General features: G+C 38.5%; 1 protein-coding gene across 19 annotated transcripts in view; it reads right to left on the minus strand.

Annotated features, from left to right (window-relative positions):
- ROBO2 (roundabout guidance receptor 2) overlaps window positions 1–20348 on the minus strand; it is a 615358-nt gene that overhangs the window by 70469 nt on the left and 524541 nt on the right. For all 19 annotated transcript variants that reach the window (XM_034792420.1, XM_034792471.1, XM_034792534.1 and 16 more), the window contains 3 exons: window positions 18200–18431; window positions 9516–9640; window positions 5701–5872 (listed from right to left, as the gene is read on the minus strand). In XM_034792420.1, coding sequence (XP_034648311.1) covers window positions 5701–5872; window positions 9516–9640; window positions 18200–18431 — 529 coding nt within the window. The remainder of the gene's footprint in view (window positions 1–5700; window positions 5873–9515; window positions 9641–18199; window positions 18432–20348) is intronic.

Raw genomic sequence — 20348 nt, forward strand, 5'->3', positions numbered from 1 at the left:
GTAGTGTATTGTGTTGCTGGAACTGCTGTTAGTAATCCATGTGATTTTATTATGCTTTTTCCCTATCTGATTACTCATATCAATATTTAGTAATTTTGACTGTCTGCCTTTGTGAACAAAGAGTTCAAATGTTATGCTGGATGTTGGCTTGGTTTTAGTAGTTTTGTTGAAAAATCACTGACAATTGTACTATAAAGAAGAAAAAACAGGGAATTTTAGGAAACACCAGAGAGTAGAGTCAAGGGAGAAAAGCCCTTGACTGATTATGGCTGAGGGCAACATGCACCCTCCTTTATATACATTTGAAACTTAAACCACAGGCTACAAAACCTGCCACAGTGCTTTCCAAAACTTTTAAATTTTATCCGGCCAATTATCAAAGCCCTGGTGTTTCCCACCCATTATATGGTACGAAGGCCAAATACTCAGTGGAAACCAGTGGGTAAGGAAAAGATGAGAGGGAGTAATGGCTCCATCAGATGTTTTCCTCGTCTTTGGTGCCCTTGGAACCCTTCTGTAGGTGCATCATAGAGTTAAGTCTTCCAGGGCCAGAAAGGAATGAGCCTCTCTCCTTATGTACCTCAAGAACTCAAAGGGCCAGAAGAGGATGTGGTGAGGCAATGGAAGCGCTGCTCCTGAAGAAGCCATGGAAAAAGGAAGGCCAGGGGAACACTTTGGACATGCTGGCTCCTTGAATAGAAGTCCAGGAATCCAAAGAAAGGTAAGGCACTGCTCTGAATGAGCTCTTCCCTACCACCTACTGATGGGGAGAAAGACCTCAGGAGCAGACCATATTTTTATAGCTGTATCTACTGTGTGACTAGCAAAAATACCTGCTCTGCCAAAGTGATCAATTTTGGCTGTTTTGGGTTAAAATTAAGTCTTGGATGGAGGGATAATGAAATGTTATCTTTATTATATAATTAAAGGGCAAAAAAAATCCTGTATTTAATATGCCCTAACTATAACCTCACTTGCTAAGGAGGATAGTGATGCCAAATCGAAGTGAAAGTCAGAAGGGGTCGGGACAGGTGTTCGTATCTGGTAGTGTAGGCTCTGTTAAAAGGTTCTTAGATACCATTTTACCCTTCTCCTCCAGTGTTTAAAGAAAGAGATGATTTTCTATCCATACAGAGTCCTTGATCTTACCAGTGATCACTACAGCTGAAATCATTAATAAGCTGGTCTAAATGGCTGAGCCTTAGACCTGGTGAGGGGACAGTGCTGCAGTGAAAGACGACACAGAAGAGGCAGCAGCAGTGAGGTTCTCCATTACCTGGTGAAATCACTAGAAGCAGGAGGACTGAGCTAGTGGCAGAACATCAGAACCCAGCATTCCAGCTAAAGGGAGCAGGGTGAGGCAGGAGCTGTGGTAGTGATAGTGGTGGGCAGGCAGAGGCATCACTCAAACCCAATCTTCCCCAATCCCTACTGGCAGGAGGTGAACTCATCTGATCACAACTCTGGAGTCTGGGACTCTGCTGAGCTCAGACAACAAATCATGAGTGCGGATGCAGTGAAGGGAAAGGAGAGAGATGTGTTAAAGGGACATTTGTCCATTGGACTTTTTACACCACAAAGGACTACCACCCACTACACTGTGGGGAAGGTATTTTACTTATGGTTTGCCTGCTCTTGAATCATCACTGGGGTGTTTTCCCAAATTACTACTGTGTTCCCTCTCCTTTTAATATACATTTTATTTTGTTATACACAGACAATGTGCATGCAAGTGGAGAAGCACCCAGGCATGATGATTAGTTTCCCCAGATTTCTGGGTGGGGGCTCGAGCTGATTCTGTTTTGTAATGTTAAGAGGAACCCTTAGATATGAACATAGCCCTTGTTGCTACCGCCACCACCTGGTAGAAAGGTTACAGAAAGGAATCTTGTTTCCCTATAGAAACCTTAAGCCCTGGACTGGACATTCTGCCTTCACAATGAGGTCAGAAACAGGTCCTCCATGAGTAGTGGATGCACAAGAAACTCTGCGAGGAGAACCTCAGAGGAGCTTTCAGACGACTTTATCCCTGGCCAGAGCCTCTTCCAGAGGAAGATGCAATCTGTCTCCAAATTAGGTCAACTTACCTTCTAAGTTAGCAGCCTGGATGTTTGTTCTACCCTTCAGTGCTTAGCAATTACATGTGCAAAAGTAATAATTCATTTAAATGTCAAAATAACATATGCTTTGTGATTTCAGTAGCTGAAAAGTAAATGAACACAGATGCATGTTTCCTATTGACGTAAAACAAAATTAATCTAATTGTAAGGAGTTTGGGGAACAAATTACATTAATTTTGTATATATTTATCTGATATTTAATCAAAAGTAATATATATGTCATCCAAGGTATCAATGTACTATTTCATATACTGCAGGTGTTTCTATAACAATGCTGTCAATTCTACTAATTAGAACACATATGAGGGATGTGTGTGACCTGTAACGCTCCATTGTTCTTGCAGACAAAAATATAATGAAATATGTCTTCCTCCCATTGGAGAGTAATGAAGAACAAAACTAATTTGTTGGACCAAAAATTAATTAGACACATCAGATTCGATTGTACCTATTACTGTGAAAGTTTGCAGCTGTTCCTCATATTATTACACCAACTATAAAATGTAAGTATGAACATGCCAACTGATTACTGAAAGAATAGCTATATTATTAATCAATATTATTTTAAAATTATTTCTTCTTATAATCCAACTACATTTTCTTCTCTAGCATCCTCAATCCTGGTGAGCAAAATTTTAGGTTTTTTTCCTAGAAATAACAAGTTTGACGTATGTTTCTTTATAGAAGCTTTGCAATGTTTGAAGACACGTGCACAGTTCATGGAAAGAACACAATTCATAACTGTTTCTTTGTATTAGACCAAGCAATCAAAGTATAGTTTCAAGATCGTAATTACAAATCACAGTAAGAAAGTATTTTAATGTAATTAGGGGAAAAAAAATTATTATAGATATCTGGATATGTGATTAGAATGGCAAAGTAAGATATCACTGTGGTATTATTTATACTGCACCATAGTTGTGCAGATAATTTAAAAAAAATCACATTATGGTTCCTTCCCAATGTAATCAACATTTTATCCTGCAAACACACATATGTGAGTAACTTTATTCACTTGAGTAGCCCCAGGGGCATAAAATATAGAATCACCAAAATACAGGGCTTGAAGGGACCTCAAGAGGTCATCTAGTCTCTGCACTGAGGCAGGACTAAGTAGACCATTCCTGACAGGTGATTGTCTAACCTTTTCTTAAAAACTTCTAATGATGGGGATTCCACAACTACCCTTGGAAGCCTATTCCAGTGCCTAACTATCCTTATAGTTAGAAAGTCTTTTCTAATATTTAGCCTAAATCACATTTGCTCAGATTACGCTGATTCCTTTTTTGTCCTACCTTCAGTGGATATAGAGAATAATTGATCACCATCCTCTTTATAACATCCCTTCACATATTTGACAACTGTTATCAAGTCCCCCGGAAAGTCTATTTACATGAGTAAAGTTACTTACATAAGTATTTGAGAATTGCAACCTATAATGATCCCCCGTTTACAATTACATTTTGAGACCTGTCAGTTAGCCAGTTTTTAATCCATGTAATGTGTGCTATATTGATTTTTCATTATTCTAGTGTCTCAATCAAAATATCATGTAATACCATGTCATCTCTTAGGGAAATCTTAGGGAAATCAAGATAGTCTATAAACAATAGAAAAAAGATGGGATTTAAAGAAAAGTGAGATGCAGACAGTGTGACTGCTAGTAACTGTATCTTGCTTTCTGAATACAAAAGGGAAAATGTAAGTGAAAAAGGGAACCAAAATCAAAACAGAAAAGACCTTATCCATTACTTTTCATCTAAAGGGCATTAAATATGCAGAAAGTGCTACCAGACAAAATTGTTGAGACATATATTCTGGGATCATTAAAGTAAGAATTAAATGACATAATGAGTATAACAATGAATAAATGAAAAGTCTCTAAGTTCCAACTGGCATTTTCCGATTTATGATGTACTTACATTCTCATGTCTCTTCCACCGCCTTACCACAAATATGGAAACATATGTTTCCATGTAGCTCTGGGGTATATTAACCATTTTTGTAAGAGTCAGGGAAGGACTGATGGCTCAGTCCTGCAAGGTGCTGAGCACTCTAGCCCTGGTCCAGCAAAGCACTTTCGCACATGTTTAACTTGACGCAAATGAGTAATGGCACTACTACTCAAATGTTTCAAGTTAAACATGTGCTTAAATGCTATGCTGGATTAGCACCATTTGTGTTCAGCACCTTGAAGGATTGAACCCTTAAAGCAGTACTTCAAGAGACACCTCATACAAAAATCAGGTTGTTCAAAAGAAATGAACTAAAAGTGAAAGGTCAGTCTCTCGGTAGAGATCATTTGAAGAGAGGCCCCAAATTCATATCTAGTACCCTTCCCAAGGTTTTTGTAATAGCTGAGTTCATTATTTTCAGTCTTGCAAGATTATTTTCCTTGTCATACATACTCCCATGAAGCTTCGATGAGTAGACTCACCCTAAGGGTAGATCTATCTTAATCTCCTTTTTCAGACTCCCCCTCCAAAAAGAAATACAAGAAAAAAAACCTAAATCTAAACTTCTGTATTGCCCTACTTTTGAGAGGATACATTTGTAATGTGAATGTCATTAACCACTTAAAATGAAGCTTAAATAAGTCTTAAGTGGGAGCTAGGTCTCGTGCTGGCTTTCCTCTGAAGGGTGAATTTCACCCCAACTCAAATGAACATTCTAAGTCTGAGACATTGCTTTAGTTACATTTTCCACTTTTCCACATTTTCAGTAGTCTCTGTCAAGAGTCCTAAAGGCACAGTATAAGAAATAGAAGAGGAGATTACAAAACCTTATCCCAGTACTCTTTTAGAAATAACACATTTTTAAAGCAACATTAACAGTTGGCCCAAAGCCGTAGTTCAAATAGATCAAATTAATAAACAAATCCCTATACTCGAAGCACTTTAATGCAGCTCCACAACAAAAAAGCTCAATTCAGATCTGTTCAGTTGCCTGCCCCACCCCCAATTTATGTTATAGAAGATTCTCAGAAGGATAAGGTTCTAGGTTTTCCTCAGGTCATGAAATTAATTGAGTATGGAAACCATTTATAAGAAACAGTAATTTCAAAGGAAAGAGATGATACTACCAGCTTTTCTCTTTAGTTGGACTAGAGGCCACTTGTTCTTTGGCAGAAGGAAGCCCATCTGCTTGGGATAGCTGAAAAATGCTAAACTTCAAATGCTCAGAAAACCAACTTTAACAGTGCCTTGGGCAGCAGTAGTTCAAATAAGGCAATATTACAAGCATCTCAATAGGATAAGAGAGCTAGTTCTATAAATCTGTCAACCTGCAGGAGTGGTAAATTCGTAATAAAATATTAAATCAGCTGTGCAGGATAATCTATGTTTTTTAATATGTTTCAGGAAAGGAAGAACTATTTAATCTTATTAGCTCTGAGAACTATACAAAAGAGGAAGAGGCAGTGTTGGCAGGCAGTGGTACATTTAAAGTTAACTAGATAGCTCAAATTGAATTGCACCTTGTTTTTTTGCTCCACTGGATTTTTATGCTTTCAGAAGTGATTTATGAAAGCTTTTCTGAAATACTAAACAGGTAAAATAAAATAGAGGAGACAATCACTTACCAATTATTATGGGTTGTGGTTCACTTTTTACTCCAACACCTGCACTTGTACTTGCTGCAACTTCCACTCGATATTGAATACCAGGGTATAGGCCACCTATCACTACAGAGCGAATGGCTGCATCTACTGTTTTGTTGATGTGAAATCGAGTCTCATTACCTAGGCACCAGATCTGGGGTAGGAATTGGAGAAATAAAACAATATGAAAATAATCATGCTTGCAAACAATGGTGCACAAATATTGTATATTAATATACTGCATTGGGAATATATATATTGATATGTTGAAATGCAACTGCTAAATTCCTTTAAACTTTTAGGCCTGATTCTGCAAAGACTTATGCACGTGCTTAACTTTACACATGGCTAAAATTCTCATTCTTGCTCTGGCCTCTTTACACCAGGTAAAAGAGCAGCATAAGGGGGCTATCTTAAAGCCCTAGATCCAACCAGTGTGCAGGAATAGAGAAAGACTGCCACTATCTTCCAAGGACCCACTTACCAGCCCTGACATAGGAGGAATGCTGGGAACAGTGCTGGGGGTGGAGAGGCATGCTGGAGGTGGAGCACATAGCATGGCAGACATTCTTCATGGTACTACTGTCCACAGGCAGCTGGGGATGGGATTAAAAAAGCCCCCAAGCAGCCCAGGATCAGTAGAGTTCAAAAATGGCTTAAAAATCACCTCCTTCCCCATGTTCCTGAGCTGTAAGTTCTATGCTTCAATTCTTAGAGGCACAGCCCAGAATCTCACCCATTGACTTTAATGATATTAAGCATATGCATACATCTTTGCTGGATCCGGCTCTTGTTCAGTTACTATGGCTATAATCTACGGTTTCCTAAAATTATTTTTTCAGTCTCATTTTTTTCCTATTGAATAGAAAATGCGCATCAAATATTACAACAAGAAGCATGTTGAAACACTCCTAAGAATATTATACAAAATCTCCTTTTAAGTATTTTTGGCTTTCTATCCTGGTAGAAAAAGGGTGTGTGCAATTCCTAAAATGCTATTCTATGTTGTTGCCGTCACAACTGAAATTGTTCAGGAATCTAAATTTTGCGGTCTGACTTATTTTACCCTGTAATTCAACAAACACAAAAAATGCTCCCTACATATCCTGATATGTGCCGTATTTCAAACCAGCACTTTGTGGCGCGAGTGGTATATTATTTCAAGGCAGTTTTGCTTTTCTCTCTTATATTTATTCATGAGCATTTCCTGAGACATTTTAGCATTGAGATGTTCAGGGACTCTTTTTTAGTTGAAGGGATCTGTGGAGACTATTACTATAATATTAAAGAAAGCATTAACTACCACTCTAATTCCACTCAAGGGAACCAATACATAAAAAATCTCATATATGCATGTATGTAATTACTGTACCAAAGGAAGGTGCTGCTGGTTGAAAACAACATGTGGTTGCTGACAAAGGGCTGGATTATCACAGACCTTACTTGGCTCAGCAGAAGAGAAAGCAGGAGTAACATCCCCATTGCTCTGATGCTTGGCACTGCTCAGTTTTTGACTCTAGCTTCACAGTACCAGGGGCTACTCATATGATACACCTCCCTGTAAGCAAGGAGTGGGGGATGGAAGAATCCCTGCTTCCCTTAGGGTCAAACAGAGCTTATTTGCTGGCCAGAGTCCTGACCAGGTGCATGAGGGAGTGGGGAGGAGTCATCATGATTTGTCCTGATCTGGTCCTGGGAAAGTACAGTATTACATGGTGCTCCTAATTTAAGGCAAACTGTAAGGTTGCAAACCAGCACTTAGTTAATGAAAGCATTTTAGACTATTTTGACAATGGAATTGTTGTAGGCATAAATGAAGGAAGAAACAAAATTTGCAGATGTGTGTGTAGCTCAGATTGTAGGAAAATGCTGAGCTGTTATATTACTTAATAAGAGAAATATCACATAAGCAAGTAATTACAGATTAATTAAGATTTTCAAAAATAGATGCATAAAGGTAGGATCCTAAATTCACATTTATTTAGGTACCTAAATAAGGTACCTAATTTTTAAAAGTGCTGATCATACAATGCTTGCCACTGAGGTAAATGGCATCTACTGGGTCACTTTTGAAAATCATGTCAATCAGGTACATAAATATGGAATTAAGAGCCCAAATTTAGTCTCCTAGGTTTTGAAAATCTTGGCCTATGTCCCAATGCATATGTATAAAAGTTAAGAATTAAAGTTGTGTGGATAATTCTTATGCATTTTCTGATGTTTTTAATGCTAACCGCGAAGTCATAACATTCTCTTAAGATAGTTTTTTTAATGGAATTTATATGAAGCAAATATTGACACACTGGAGTTGGTATGAAGATGAATTGATGTGAAAATGATGTTTCAACAGCATAGTTGGTTTAATAAATTGTGGTGTTGACCAAACCAAATAAAACAAAACAACAAACTAATACATTACAAATAAATATTGTGTGTCTTTAAAACACCTACTCAAGAGAGCGAAATATAAAAGAGCCTACACGGATTTTAAAACTAAGTGCCTGCCTCCCTCCTCCATCTTTGAGTCAGATTCACCCACATTGGAGCAGGGGGTATAAATTACACTTTCCTGTGTGAGATGACCAAACTGCATCCACAAGTGGCAATGCCAACACTTCCACTCTTCTGGGACTTCTGTTGGGGCAGGGAAGCTTCCATTTCCACCAGAGGCTCCATATGAGACCCACTATCTCAGGCTATTGAAGATACTCACTAAAATAGTGTATCCCCCATCCACAACCTTCTGACATCCCCAATAGGATTTGTCCCTGAAGAAGGGAAGTTGTGGCCACTTTCCCCAGATGCAACCTCTGGCCGTTATTTTTGCCTCTGGAGCTTTGTTCCTGGATTCCCACTAGCTTCCACTGGCAGAAACCCATGCTGAATCTGCCCCAAGAGGATGGCTTCTCAAGTTAATTCTCTGATCTCTAGCATGTATGCTGCCAAGCCCATCATTTCCCCTGGCATTTGGGTAGAAGATGTGATGAGGGCTGAAAGGGTTTTACTACTATTACACCTGCTGTGCAGGGCTATTTCTGTTATTCTATGTGCTGCTGGGTATTTATTTACTGGAGTGGGATGAACAGTCCATCGGATAGCATTTTGTGACATATCCACGTTGTAAACATTTATTTATGCATAAGTGGTCCAAGCATGGGATTGACCATTGACTGATACAGCCTCTGAGGATGACACTTTGCAGACAGCACATCAATGATGGAGGACAAGAGATAAGTAAAGTGAGCTACTAACCCACTAAGAAACAGAGACAGCATACTAGTGATGTTCAACCTGTTGCTCCAGGGAGGCTGCTTGTGGCCTGCAGTTCTCTAAATTATGGTCCTTAAAGGCGACCGTGGAAGAAGATTTGAATTTGTTTACAAATTGAACTTGTGTTCTCAGGGTCATGCCCTGTGATTTTTACACTGAAGTGTTTTGAGTCAGCTTTGTTGCAGGGCAGGGAGGAAGGAGTAGCTTTGGCTGATCCACTGCCAGCTTCCCTGTCAGGCTGTGGGAGCTCTAGGATAAGAGCTTGGCTGATTCACCCTGAGCCTAGAGTAGTACCTAGTACAAGCTGGCTCCTCTCCCCCTCACAGATCAGTTTTGTTTTTAACATAATGTTGATGCTGCTTAACTTGAGAAAAAAAGGTATTACTGCTCAGACCTCTCTGCTTGTTATTATACAGATGCGTATTTCATTATGTCAAAATCTAAATCCACAAAAAAATGTGATGTTCTATAATTCAACCACACAATTTGGTTTAATTCACATCCCTCCCATTGTACATCAATTCTACCTTATACTCCTGGATGATTCCATTTTGGTGATCTGGTGGGGGAGGGTCCCAGGAAATGCTGATGCTTGTGCTGTTATGGTTTCCAACTGTTAGAACAGTAACAGACTGCGGAGGGGCACTTGGAGCTATATCGGGTAGAAGGAACAAATAGAAAAATAACATTAGTCCAGTTGCTGGATCATTAATTTTGCTTAAACAGTGTAAGAGTAAGCAGAGAATCTATGAAGTTTGCATTCTCATGGGCTTGGAGATGCATACATTCTTGGGCAACGACAATTATGAAAAATGCCTTTCTGAAGAGAAGCAGAGCATTGAATGAAAATGCAGTAGTTGTGAAACACAGAAACAATGCAAATCACTCTTATTTTATTTGTTTATTTATTTATTTTAGCATGTCTCAAGTTTACATTAGAATTAGTCTCAGACTTATATTCATTTTCTTATACACATGGTTGCGACTGCATGCAGAAATTAAATCTGCTAACTCAGTCCGCCCTAAACATTGTTCTGATCCCCCTATCCCCACTGTCCCTCCATGATCTAATATTGCCTAGTGATGAATAGAGGGGATATTTTTAAAGACACGTATCCTCAAGGTATTTAAATGTAGGGTATTCCAGTTTTTGCCTGGCCAAAGAGTTAAAACACATGGGGCTTTAATCTCAGTCACATTGCCAGAGTAATGGTCATATATATTGTTACTCCTTTTGATTTGAGGGATTAGCCACAATTTTGGGGCTTTGTGGGTTATCCCAGTTAGGAGGATAAATTGATGATGCAGTCAGGTATTTCTCTGAAGCAATTCTGTTTATTTACAAAGAATATCAGTGCTCAGACCTCTCCGGGATAGAGCAGGACAATCAGACAAATGACAATTTCTTTGCTCACAGTTTGAAGCCTCTTTCACACAGCACTGAGCTCAAAAAGATCTCTCTATCCTTGCTTTTCCTCAGGGCCATGCTCCAAGTGCTCATCCAGGCTGTCTTTCTGCTCTTCCTCTGTATAGCCTTTTATTTTGCTTAAAGTGAATTTAATGTTATAATACACCACCGTGGGTTCAGCTCTGGTTGCTACCGTTTGAAGTTCAACAGAGTGAAAATTGCCTCTGGTGCTTTTTTCAAATGTGGAGACTCTAGAAACACACCAAGTCCAAGAATAGGGACCACATACACAATCACAAGTACAAAGTCCTGTCCATACTACAAGTTTTATTAAAGCAATAAGTAAAGTTACAATTACAATTGTAAATTGTAACTTTAATGTTTAATTATTAACATGCAATAATTAAAACTGCAGTCATACACACATCCACAAAAAATATTCTAGGGTCTGATGGACTTCTCAATAGATGATCATTGCTAGAGGTATGGTTCCTGCTGGAGGGATGAGATCATTCCTTGGGTTTTCCTACTTTTACCCAATCATGGAACCCTCTTTTATATTGTAATTCTGACTATACCTAACTCCTTATACATATGTATGAAGGTGCTCTCTTTTCCTTATCTGTTCTTCCACACCCCATGACTATTGGAGTGCCCCATTTTTCATAGGCTGTTCTTAGTTCTTCTTATTCTCATTAGCATCTACGCACAACATGTAGCCTGCAGTCAAGACAGACATTCAAAGATGTTACAATTAGGTGTCTAGTGGTTTTGGACAATACACTGCAGTCATTACGATCTACTTTTCTGTAACATCACGTGTTGGCACATCTTTACAGTAATCTTGTGACTTTACTGCACAGAGTTATTCCCAGTTCACCCACTTTTGTCAAGTGTTCTTAAGCCTAGGACCTAGTATGGCTAAACTAACATCTTACAGGTCTCAGCCTGCAGGCCTTGCGTTCCAGCCATGCTTTACTTATACACATAATACACACTCATCACTCCTAAATACTTATCAATCCTATACTTGTATAATCCTACAATTTATTTCTATTTAGCATATATTAATTATATATGAAATAGCATATGAACTGACCATAACATCACATAATTGAATGGTCAAGGGATGATAAAATGAACATCTGTAACCCTTTGTGGTGTGCATCTCTCTCACATGCATCCCCACTCAAAATAGCAAAACCTCTCCACCCAAACAGTTAAAATTTCTAAATGACCTCACATGTGCCATTGTTGTAGGTGGTGACATGTGCCTGTGTTTTGTTTGAGGCCCCTATTGTTTCAGCTACCTGGTTCCATAAGAAGTTTAATTGTATCTTAAAGTTATTTTACATGAAAGGTGGCAATTAAGAGTCCCTCTGCTTCAACGATATTGAACCCAACCCAAAAAAATATCCACCTCTTCTTTTCCCTGGGCGGTTCCTGTTCTGCTCCATCATTCACTCTTGTCCTGCTGCTTTTTGTATGTTTAATCACTTGAGGGTATTGAACATTTATGATATCTCATTCTTTTGCAGTCTCTCTTCCCTTGTCCATGCCCCAGATAAAGAATACAGAAGTGTTGCCACAGTTCCAGGCTAAGTCACCAAAGTGATTTGTGTTATTAAGACATTTCCCTGGGAAAGAATGTCATCACCTTCAGCATGACACCTTTATTCCACAAGTGGGAACGTGTGAACTGCAGAGTCCCCCAATTATTTTTTAAAGATGTTATGGTAGAGACTACATTATCAATTTCACAGCACCATTAGCACATTCATTAGAGAACCCACTGGCATTCCAAGCACCTCTCACTCTTGCTGTGATGCCAAGTTCTGAAAGCCCCAGCAACCTGTAGGTCCAGGGTTTTTTCTAGTACATTTCTGTTACATTAAACAAAAAATTCACTGAGGTCCAGGATTTCCAACTGAAGCCTTTCCCTCAGTTTTCTCCTCTAGCTCTGTATTCCTGTCCATAAAGGACTTGGTTCACTTTGTTGCTCCATTAGTTCTGAGGGCACCAAAACTGTGGAAAAATCCTTTCATTACTGGGTTTTCCTGATTGTTTAAACACCCTTCGACCATAGTTCCCTGAAAAGTGGGCCCAAAGTCACCATCATCTCCCTATTCACCTTTTGATCTTCCCTGGCTTCAATGCCTGGGTTACCCAAAAGCCCTGGCAGCCTCAGGGACAGCTGGGGTGTCAGGATCACTCAAGTTTCCTGAGTCAGTCCAGGATTCATTAATTTTTCCTATGGCTTCTCAACTATACCTGATGTTTTGCAGAATATGACCTACAAATCTGGATCCAGGAATTTAAACTCAACTCCTTTTAATGATTGTAATGGGGGGATCTCACCTCTTGAGAGACTCCTAGTAGCTGGGTGTGGTACACAATCTTTTTCTCATGCCTGGAACCCTCTGTAGGCTGCCAGCTGACCTTGGTGGGGCTTCAGTGGCTTGCCCCTCCGACCAAGTCACAAAGTCCAAATGAAACACTTCTGAGATAGTAAAGAGTTCAATAAAAGAACAGTAACACTGCCCTCACTAGGGTCTTCAGCCCCAGCTCTGGACCCTTTAAATTCAGCCCTGTGTTTAGGTTCTCAAATAAGCTATGTCCCCTTCTTCGGGTTTATGCCACTGTGACTGGTAGAGGAACCTGGGATCTCTGACTACTTTGGGTTCCAACTCAGGGACCTTATGCATAGCAGCCACATAGTGCTTAATTTCAGTTTGTTGTTGTTTCTTCCCTGGGGCGCTTCCTACCTAGTCCCCCCCACCTATTTATTTATTTATTTATTTTTGCTTCACTCTTATCTCAGGGTCAAAGTTCTTAGTCCTCTCTCTCTCCCTGCAAACCCAGCTATTCAAATGCAGCCAGCACCAAACTCTGGCTATCCCTTGAGCACCTGTGGTCAGAGAGGAGAACCTGGCCTTGCCTCTCTTGTCCGAGCCAGGAATTGACCTGCTAAGGCCTAGCAGCTCCTTTTATTTGAGCCTACTGGGTTCTGATTGGCTACTTCTGTGAAACCTCTCAAAGCAGGCCTGGAGGACCCACCTACACTGCTCTTTTCCTCTGAGCTCACTGCTGGTCTGGGATATCTTTGTCTCCCTGCTTGGGATCTTGACCTACCCCAAGCTCTTTGAATGCATGATCCTGGAGACCACCTCCCTCCATAACCATCCTCTATTGGGGTCTTCATTCCAGAACCTATTACCTTTCTGTCTTCCCAATACCACCTACTGGTATGGCCTCCACTACTGGTACTGTCTTCTATACTTAATGCCACACCCTTGCATCGAGGTGGAAGAGTCCCCCACAAGTGTGAGAACCTAGGGTTCTTCACACAAAGCCCCTCTTATCTACTTTCCTAACTGCCACCTCCTACCTCCTAGCTGTAGGAATATCCTGCTTGACCTCTCCAAAGGGACTGCTCTGACCTGGGATTCTTATCCATAGCCCTCCCCTCAGGACTCTAACTTCCCCCATATGGTTCAAAATATTATGATAGAAAGCATTCACTAGCAGCAGGTTGGCTGCGGTAGCCTCTTCTCTTATGGCGGTCATCTTCTTCTGCTCTTGGGTTGCTGCCTGTTGTTGCTGCAGGATCAACAGATGTGCCTCCATCTTTCCCTTCTTTCAGGGTCTGGTCTGAAAATCCCACTTTTAGTACCAAATCATAATGGGGCCCTCACCTCTTGAGTGCCTCCTAGCAGCTAAGTGTGGTACCACAGTACTTTACTCGCCCATTGCAATGTAGTGGTCTCTAAGGAACTGCAGTAGCTGATGTAACTTGTGCAGCACTTAAATTGCTCTAAGTTACTCCAGGGGCAAATTGGCCCCTGGCCAACCCAAATCAGTGAAGCAGAAAGGTGGCCTAAAGCTACTTTTCTCAACCATGCTGAGTATAAAATTGGTGCAGTTGAAGACTAGGGCCTAAGTTTTGTAGCATTTGAAACAGAACTAAGCCACATAATAAAAACAGTATCAATATAAAAAAATCTATTCTCTCTTTAACAACAAAAATGTAAATAAAAGTACCTGATTCTAAAAGAAAATTAATAATAAATGCATGAACCTGTAGGACATCTATCTCTATAACCATCCTGCATTGGGGTCTCCATTCCTGAACCTAATCCCTTTCTCTCTTCCCAATACCACCAACTGGTAGGGCTTACCACACTGGGACTGTCTTCTATACTTAAAGCCACACCCTTGCACCTGCATTATTATTATAGTGGCAGAGATTAAAACTAAGCTGCTTATCCTCTTTGCATTAAAATATAATGGACTGTTTTCTTGAAATACATTCACTTCCCTCCTTAACGTGTAGAACATTCATTTATATACAAAAATACACAATGCATATGGAAAGATAATACCTCACATATACATACTGTACAAACCTATGTAGAGAAAGAGAACTGAACAAATACCTGCAAGATATTTTTGAAAAATATTCATTTTGATTTTTTTTAAAAAAACCTTCAGTTCAACTGTATTAATTCCTTCTTTGAGTTTATATTTTATGACTATTACAGTGAATTAATTTTCTGGAATTTTAAGAGGATACAGAATAATATTAATGGAAAGTGAAATTGAAATTAATAAAAGCCTTGAGTCAGACTAATCCAAACAGCAAGTGGACACTATGAAAACAGTGTCCAATGAACACTAAACAAAAGAGCTCAAGTTTAGAATACCATACATTTGCAATGAACAGGTCTGGAACAACACACAGACCAAGTATTAATTATTTCCTGAGGAATTTCAAATAAGTGAATGAATTTGAAAAAAAAAAAATCACGTTCAGCTTTTAGGATAATTTGTGAACAAAAAAACTGAAAATTATCAAATACATGATCCATTATTATTTGTCCAGTTCTCTCTTGTGTGTGTGTGTGTGTGTATAGACAGTCCTGACTTCTCTCTCTATGATAATATTGCTCTGTCAGCTGGCACCATGATATAAATTAAACCACTTGTCTGACTGTGCTGTAGTTATTAAATAGACCACACTGAAAAATAACATTTTTAAAACTGTTTTCTCATTTCCCTTGATGCTAGCTTGTGGAGAACACCTTGCCTGATTCTTGACAGATCAATTATTCCAGTGCTCAGCTTCTTGCTACAGATATGAAAGAACCCAAATCACTGCTCATCTTTTCCAGACGCAACCAAACAGGATTCCATTTGTTACTTTCACAAGGCCAAAGAGGTAGGAGATGAATGGATACTGAATTGTAACAAATGTCTGATCTAGAGGAAAAGTCTAACTGTGGTGAAATTGATTTTTGGAGGTAGGCCTCAGAAGTAACATTCTATGTCAAATTAAATCCAGTAAAAAAGCTGAAACTTCTTTCTGGTAGTACATTGCCTTTGCCAAAGCTATATATTTTGATGTTGCAAAAATATACAGTATTCACAGCACTCTTCCAAATTGTTTCTCTAAAGATAGTATAACTGACTTTTTCAAAAGTCAGGACTGAAAAGTCTGATTTTCAAAACAGAATCAGATGTCAATGCAACAAGTGTGATACCTTTAAAAATACTACTCCTTTTATGTATGAATGAGAACTAAATCATATTCACCAAACATTTATTTGGGACTATCTTTACAAAAGTATGAACAGCAAGGTAATTACAAAGATAACTGGAAGAATCAAAGGAAATAGCCATTGAAATACAATCACTAATTTTCTTACGGAAGCTTATGTTACCTATTGGTGCTTTGATAGAAAAAAAAAGTCTATCACACAAGCAGTTAATTACTGTGGGGGTTGGGGAATCTTTTATAGTGATTGACATTTGACAAGTGGCAACCATTTGTTTTTCTGAAGAAGACACTAGTCAACAGAGTGGCCGAAGGTTAGACTAATATATACATGGACTGTGACTTTAACACATCTGTAGGCAAGGAAAGTTCTAAAAATCTTTACTGTGTAGAAAGTTATTCCACAAGAAAAAGTGGCCTTTAAAGTAGGAAATTACCTGACAGGTTCTGCTGGGAGGTGAGGGTTACAAATGAAAATGTCACTCCTGAAGTACTTTACAGAAATAGACTACAGATACAAAGCCTTTTCTCTTTTTTAGCGAGTCTTAATTTAACTTTAGCAGGAGACACTTAGATGAACTAAATAAACAACAAAAATCAATTGAGAATGGACAAGGATAAAATCCTCTAGTGAGGGGGAGAAAAATCCTACAATGAAATTCTAGCAAAGCAATTTCAACTCAGTAAGCTTTTTTTCCAATTTTCTTTTTTTAAACTTTTAAAACAAGCTTTGTTCATACTACAGTGAAGCTAATCTTTACTGAAGAATTTAGGATTTATGATCTAATCAAAGCAATGGGAGTCAGGCATTCCCAAATTCTTAACTTGCCTTCGTCAATGACTCCCTGTATGATCTCAAGCAAGTCATAGGACCCTCAGTTTCTCCATCTGTAAAACAGGGACAGCAACTACCTAACTCACAAAACTGATCCCAGGGTTGGTTACTTAACTGTTGTCTAACTAAGTAATTATAACATGTTTGAAGGTGAAAAGTATAATAATAATAATAACAACAATGTCAACAACTATGATGATGACATGTTCCATTCCGAGATCTCAAAGCATGCTGCAATCATTATTGAATAAACTTCCTCACAACACCCTATGAGTAATGGAGATCACATAGACCCATATCTGAATGATAAAAAAACTCAGGCACAGAAAGATTACAGTCAGGATTTTAATAAAATAGATGCCCATTTTGAAAGTCTTGGCCTACATTTCTTGCCTAAGGCTTCAAAAGAAGTCTGTGGCAGAGCCAGGAAGATAGCCCATATCTCTTGACTCCAGGTTTGTAGTTTGGCCACAAGACCATCCAAGAGATGCCAATGGTGGCTCAGATACTGTGGAAATAGGGATGATTAGATAATTGTGTGTGTGTGTGTGTGTGTGTGTGCGGGGGGAGAGAATACTTATGTCAAAGCCAGCTTAATTTCTTCTCTCTTTACACTCCAGTCAACTCTAAAAGCATCTCTTTCTAAGCAGAACAATACATCTATGTTGCATGATGTACAGAGGTTGTTTCTTCATTTCGGTGTTATAAGATGGTTGCTACTTCTGTATCGTATGCATGTTCTGATCTGTGTTTTAAGGATATTTTCCTGACACTGAGAAACGGACAACTGGTTTCATTGTGTTTAGCACCATAGAAGGTTGCTTCAAAAGAATGGTGTGCTACTTGGACTAGTCTTAGTCTTTTTGCACACTAATTAAAGGCATTATTGGGAGTCCTTCACCCATCCTCTTCTCCTAGCCATGCCATCCATCTATGTTATTTCCCATTCAGAAAAGAATGCCTATTATTACTCAGTGATCTGCAAAAGGTTTCTCTACTTCCAAACCATGGACTGGGTCTGCTGCACCAGCAGCCTGGGTACTTTAAAGGAAATGCTGTTGCAGAACATGTGTCAGAAACCCAAAATTGCTTGCTGCACACGTTGAGGAGACAAAAGGTAAATTTGTTAGTCTCTAAGGTGTCACAAGTACTCCTGTTCTTCTTCTGGAGAAGAGAGGCATAGGACTGGCCAATGCAGACCACATAGTATTATACCACTGAAATAGATTGTTAGGTGAAATCCTAAAGCCAGTTTTTCATGCAAAACAGAGAAATCTTCAGTGAATTATGTACAGACATTTTGGAAACTAATTAGAACAAAATTATTTGCACAGTCTTCACAATGAACACAATGATTTCCCCTTTGAGACAAGATGGGGAAGCCGGTTGCTTATTTTTTGACAATTATACTAACCTTCTTCAGTAGTACGGGCAGACTTTGATTCACTATCCATTCCTTGGAATTCATTGAAATAGGGTCGAACTTTAATTTCATAAGAAACCCCTTTTTTCAAGTTGACTAGGACAGCACTGCGCTCAGTGGGGACTTTCACATCCAAATTCTGCCATGCCATTGGAGAAGACAGGCCTGATGTTTGGCGATACATTACTCGATAACCCTGAATAAACTGGGATTGGCGGTCAACCTGGAAATAGTATGAATTGGCACATTAATATACATTTTAAAGTACATGATCCATAATCCAATAATGAAACCATATTCATGTGTTTATGACAAACAGCAAACTAGTCAGTTGACTGTTACTGACTTCCTCAAAATCTAAAATTAAAGCTTCTTGTGGATTACTGTCATTTCACTTAATTTTTTTAAAGTGGTGTAACTCTCTCATTGTTCCCTTTACTTTATCCCATTAGATATTATGATACACCCACCTACATCTCAAAGCATAAAATAAATAACAAAAATCATAAGTAGATAATTTTCTAGCAATTTGTCATAATGAGTATTGCATGTGAAACAATTAAAATGAACTTGGCTACTGATGTGCTGAAATATGAGAAAGAAAGGAAAAACCATTTATTTTCAGAAAAGTACAAAGCTTTGAAGATGTACTATATGCTTTTAGTTAGTCCATTACTTGGCTTATGGCTGGTCCTTTCATGAGGTATTCAGGAAAGCAAAATAAACATAGACAGATGCAGAAAAACAATGACCAAGAAAATGTGTTGTTTCCTGTGTTCTTAGACTAACCAGTCTATTTGCATTCTGAGGTTACAGAGCACTCATGCCATCAGATGAGGATGGAATGTTGTTGTTGTTTGTATTTAATTTGTTGCCGTGCAAACAGAATTCAAGGTCAGGGTTGTATACAGTAATATAACAATTCTACCCTGTCTTTCAAAACAATAAACATTACAGTAATTGAAAGAAAGATAGTTCAAAATGTATTATCTTGAAGTGACCACAAGCATTTTTATCTGGAAAAAAAGGTATCATATCAAATAACGTTGAGGTATTATAACATACTGTACTGTAACATTTGCACGAATTTGTATTTTAATCTCTAACAGTCAAAATGTTGCATGCTAAAAGAAGATTTTCACTTCTGCAGTTGTCAAGCAAACAGCCAAAGAAAATAATACAAGTAGCACGTTCTGTGTGTCAGTTTGGACATATAGCTGACTGGGTTGTTAACTCTAGTCTTATAGCTGAGTTGTGACAAGAACGATTTCCTTCACCCTCTTGACAGCTTGCTAACTCATCAAAGATTTTCCAGAATTAGAGCTATGCTTGTTTGGGCTATGTCAAGAATAAGTGGGTCCAAGACTGAAGGCACAAACCAAGATCTTCTGACTTCCACTACCTTTACTATACCCCTCACTTACTAGTCATTAAGTTCTTCAGTTCTTATAACATTAAAAAACAGAGCAAGCAAGAAGAAATCTTAATTTACAAGAGCAAAGCAAAAATGTCTTTAATCAAAATTGTCACCGTTAAAAACCTTGCAACATATGTTACAACAACATTAAGCCTGCATTTTATAAACTTTTCTACATTCACTTTAAGTGAATTTATGCACTGAAAGAGGGACATAACTCACAATAATAGCTTGTTAATACTGAAAGAATCAAGCTGTGTTTTTAAGAAGAACATTAAGCAGCTGTTTCCAGATGAAGGGAGTCTGTAAATCAGGGTAAATTGTTTTTATCCATGTTTGACTTTCATTAATTAAATGTTTTACAGACGTAAAGACTTTATGAACCTCACGTTTAATACAAAATACAGTATTAACTCCTTTGCATACTTCATAATACATCATTTTCATCTAAACTATAGTATATGTCTGAGCTGTTTAATAATCCAAAGCTAATTTAAAATTCGATTTCTCTCGAAACTTCAGAAAAATACAGTGTCACTTTTAATCTGACTTTTTTTTTTTTTGTGCTGAATCTTTAAGAACTGATGGGTACAAAGAGTTGTCAAAAAGGGAAAAATTAAAAAATACTATGCTGAAAATCAGTAGGCTGTATATAAAATATGTGTATATTTGGGTTTGTGACACAAACTATATGCATTGTGACAGACCCAGACCAGTGGGGTA

The sequence above is a fragment of the Trachemys scripta genome, chromosome 1 (assembly GCF_013100865.1).
Source record: "Trachemys scripta elegans isolate TJP31775 chromosome 1, CAS_Tse_1.0, whole genome shotgun sequence".
Taxonomy (NCBI): Eukaryota; Metazoa; Chordata; order Testudines; family Emydidae; genus Trachemys; species Trachemys scripta.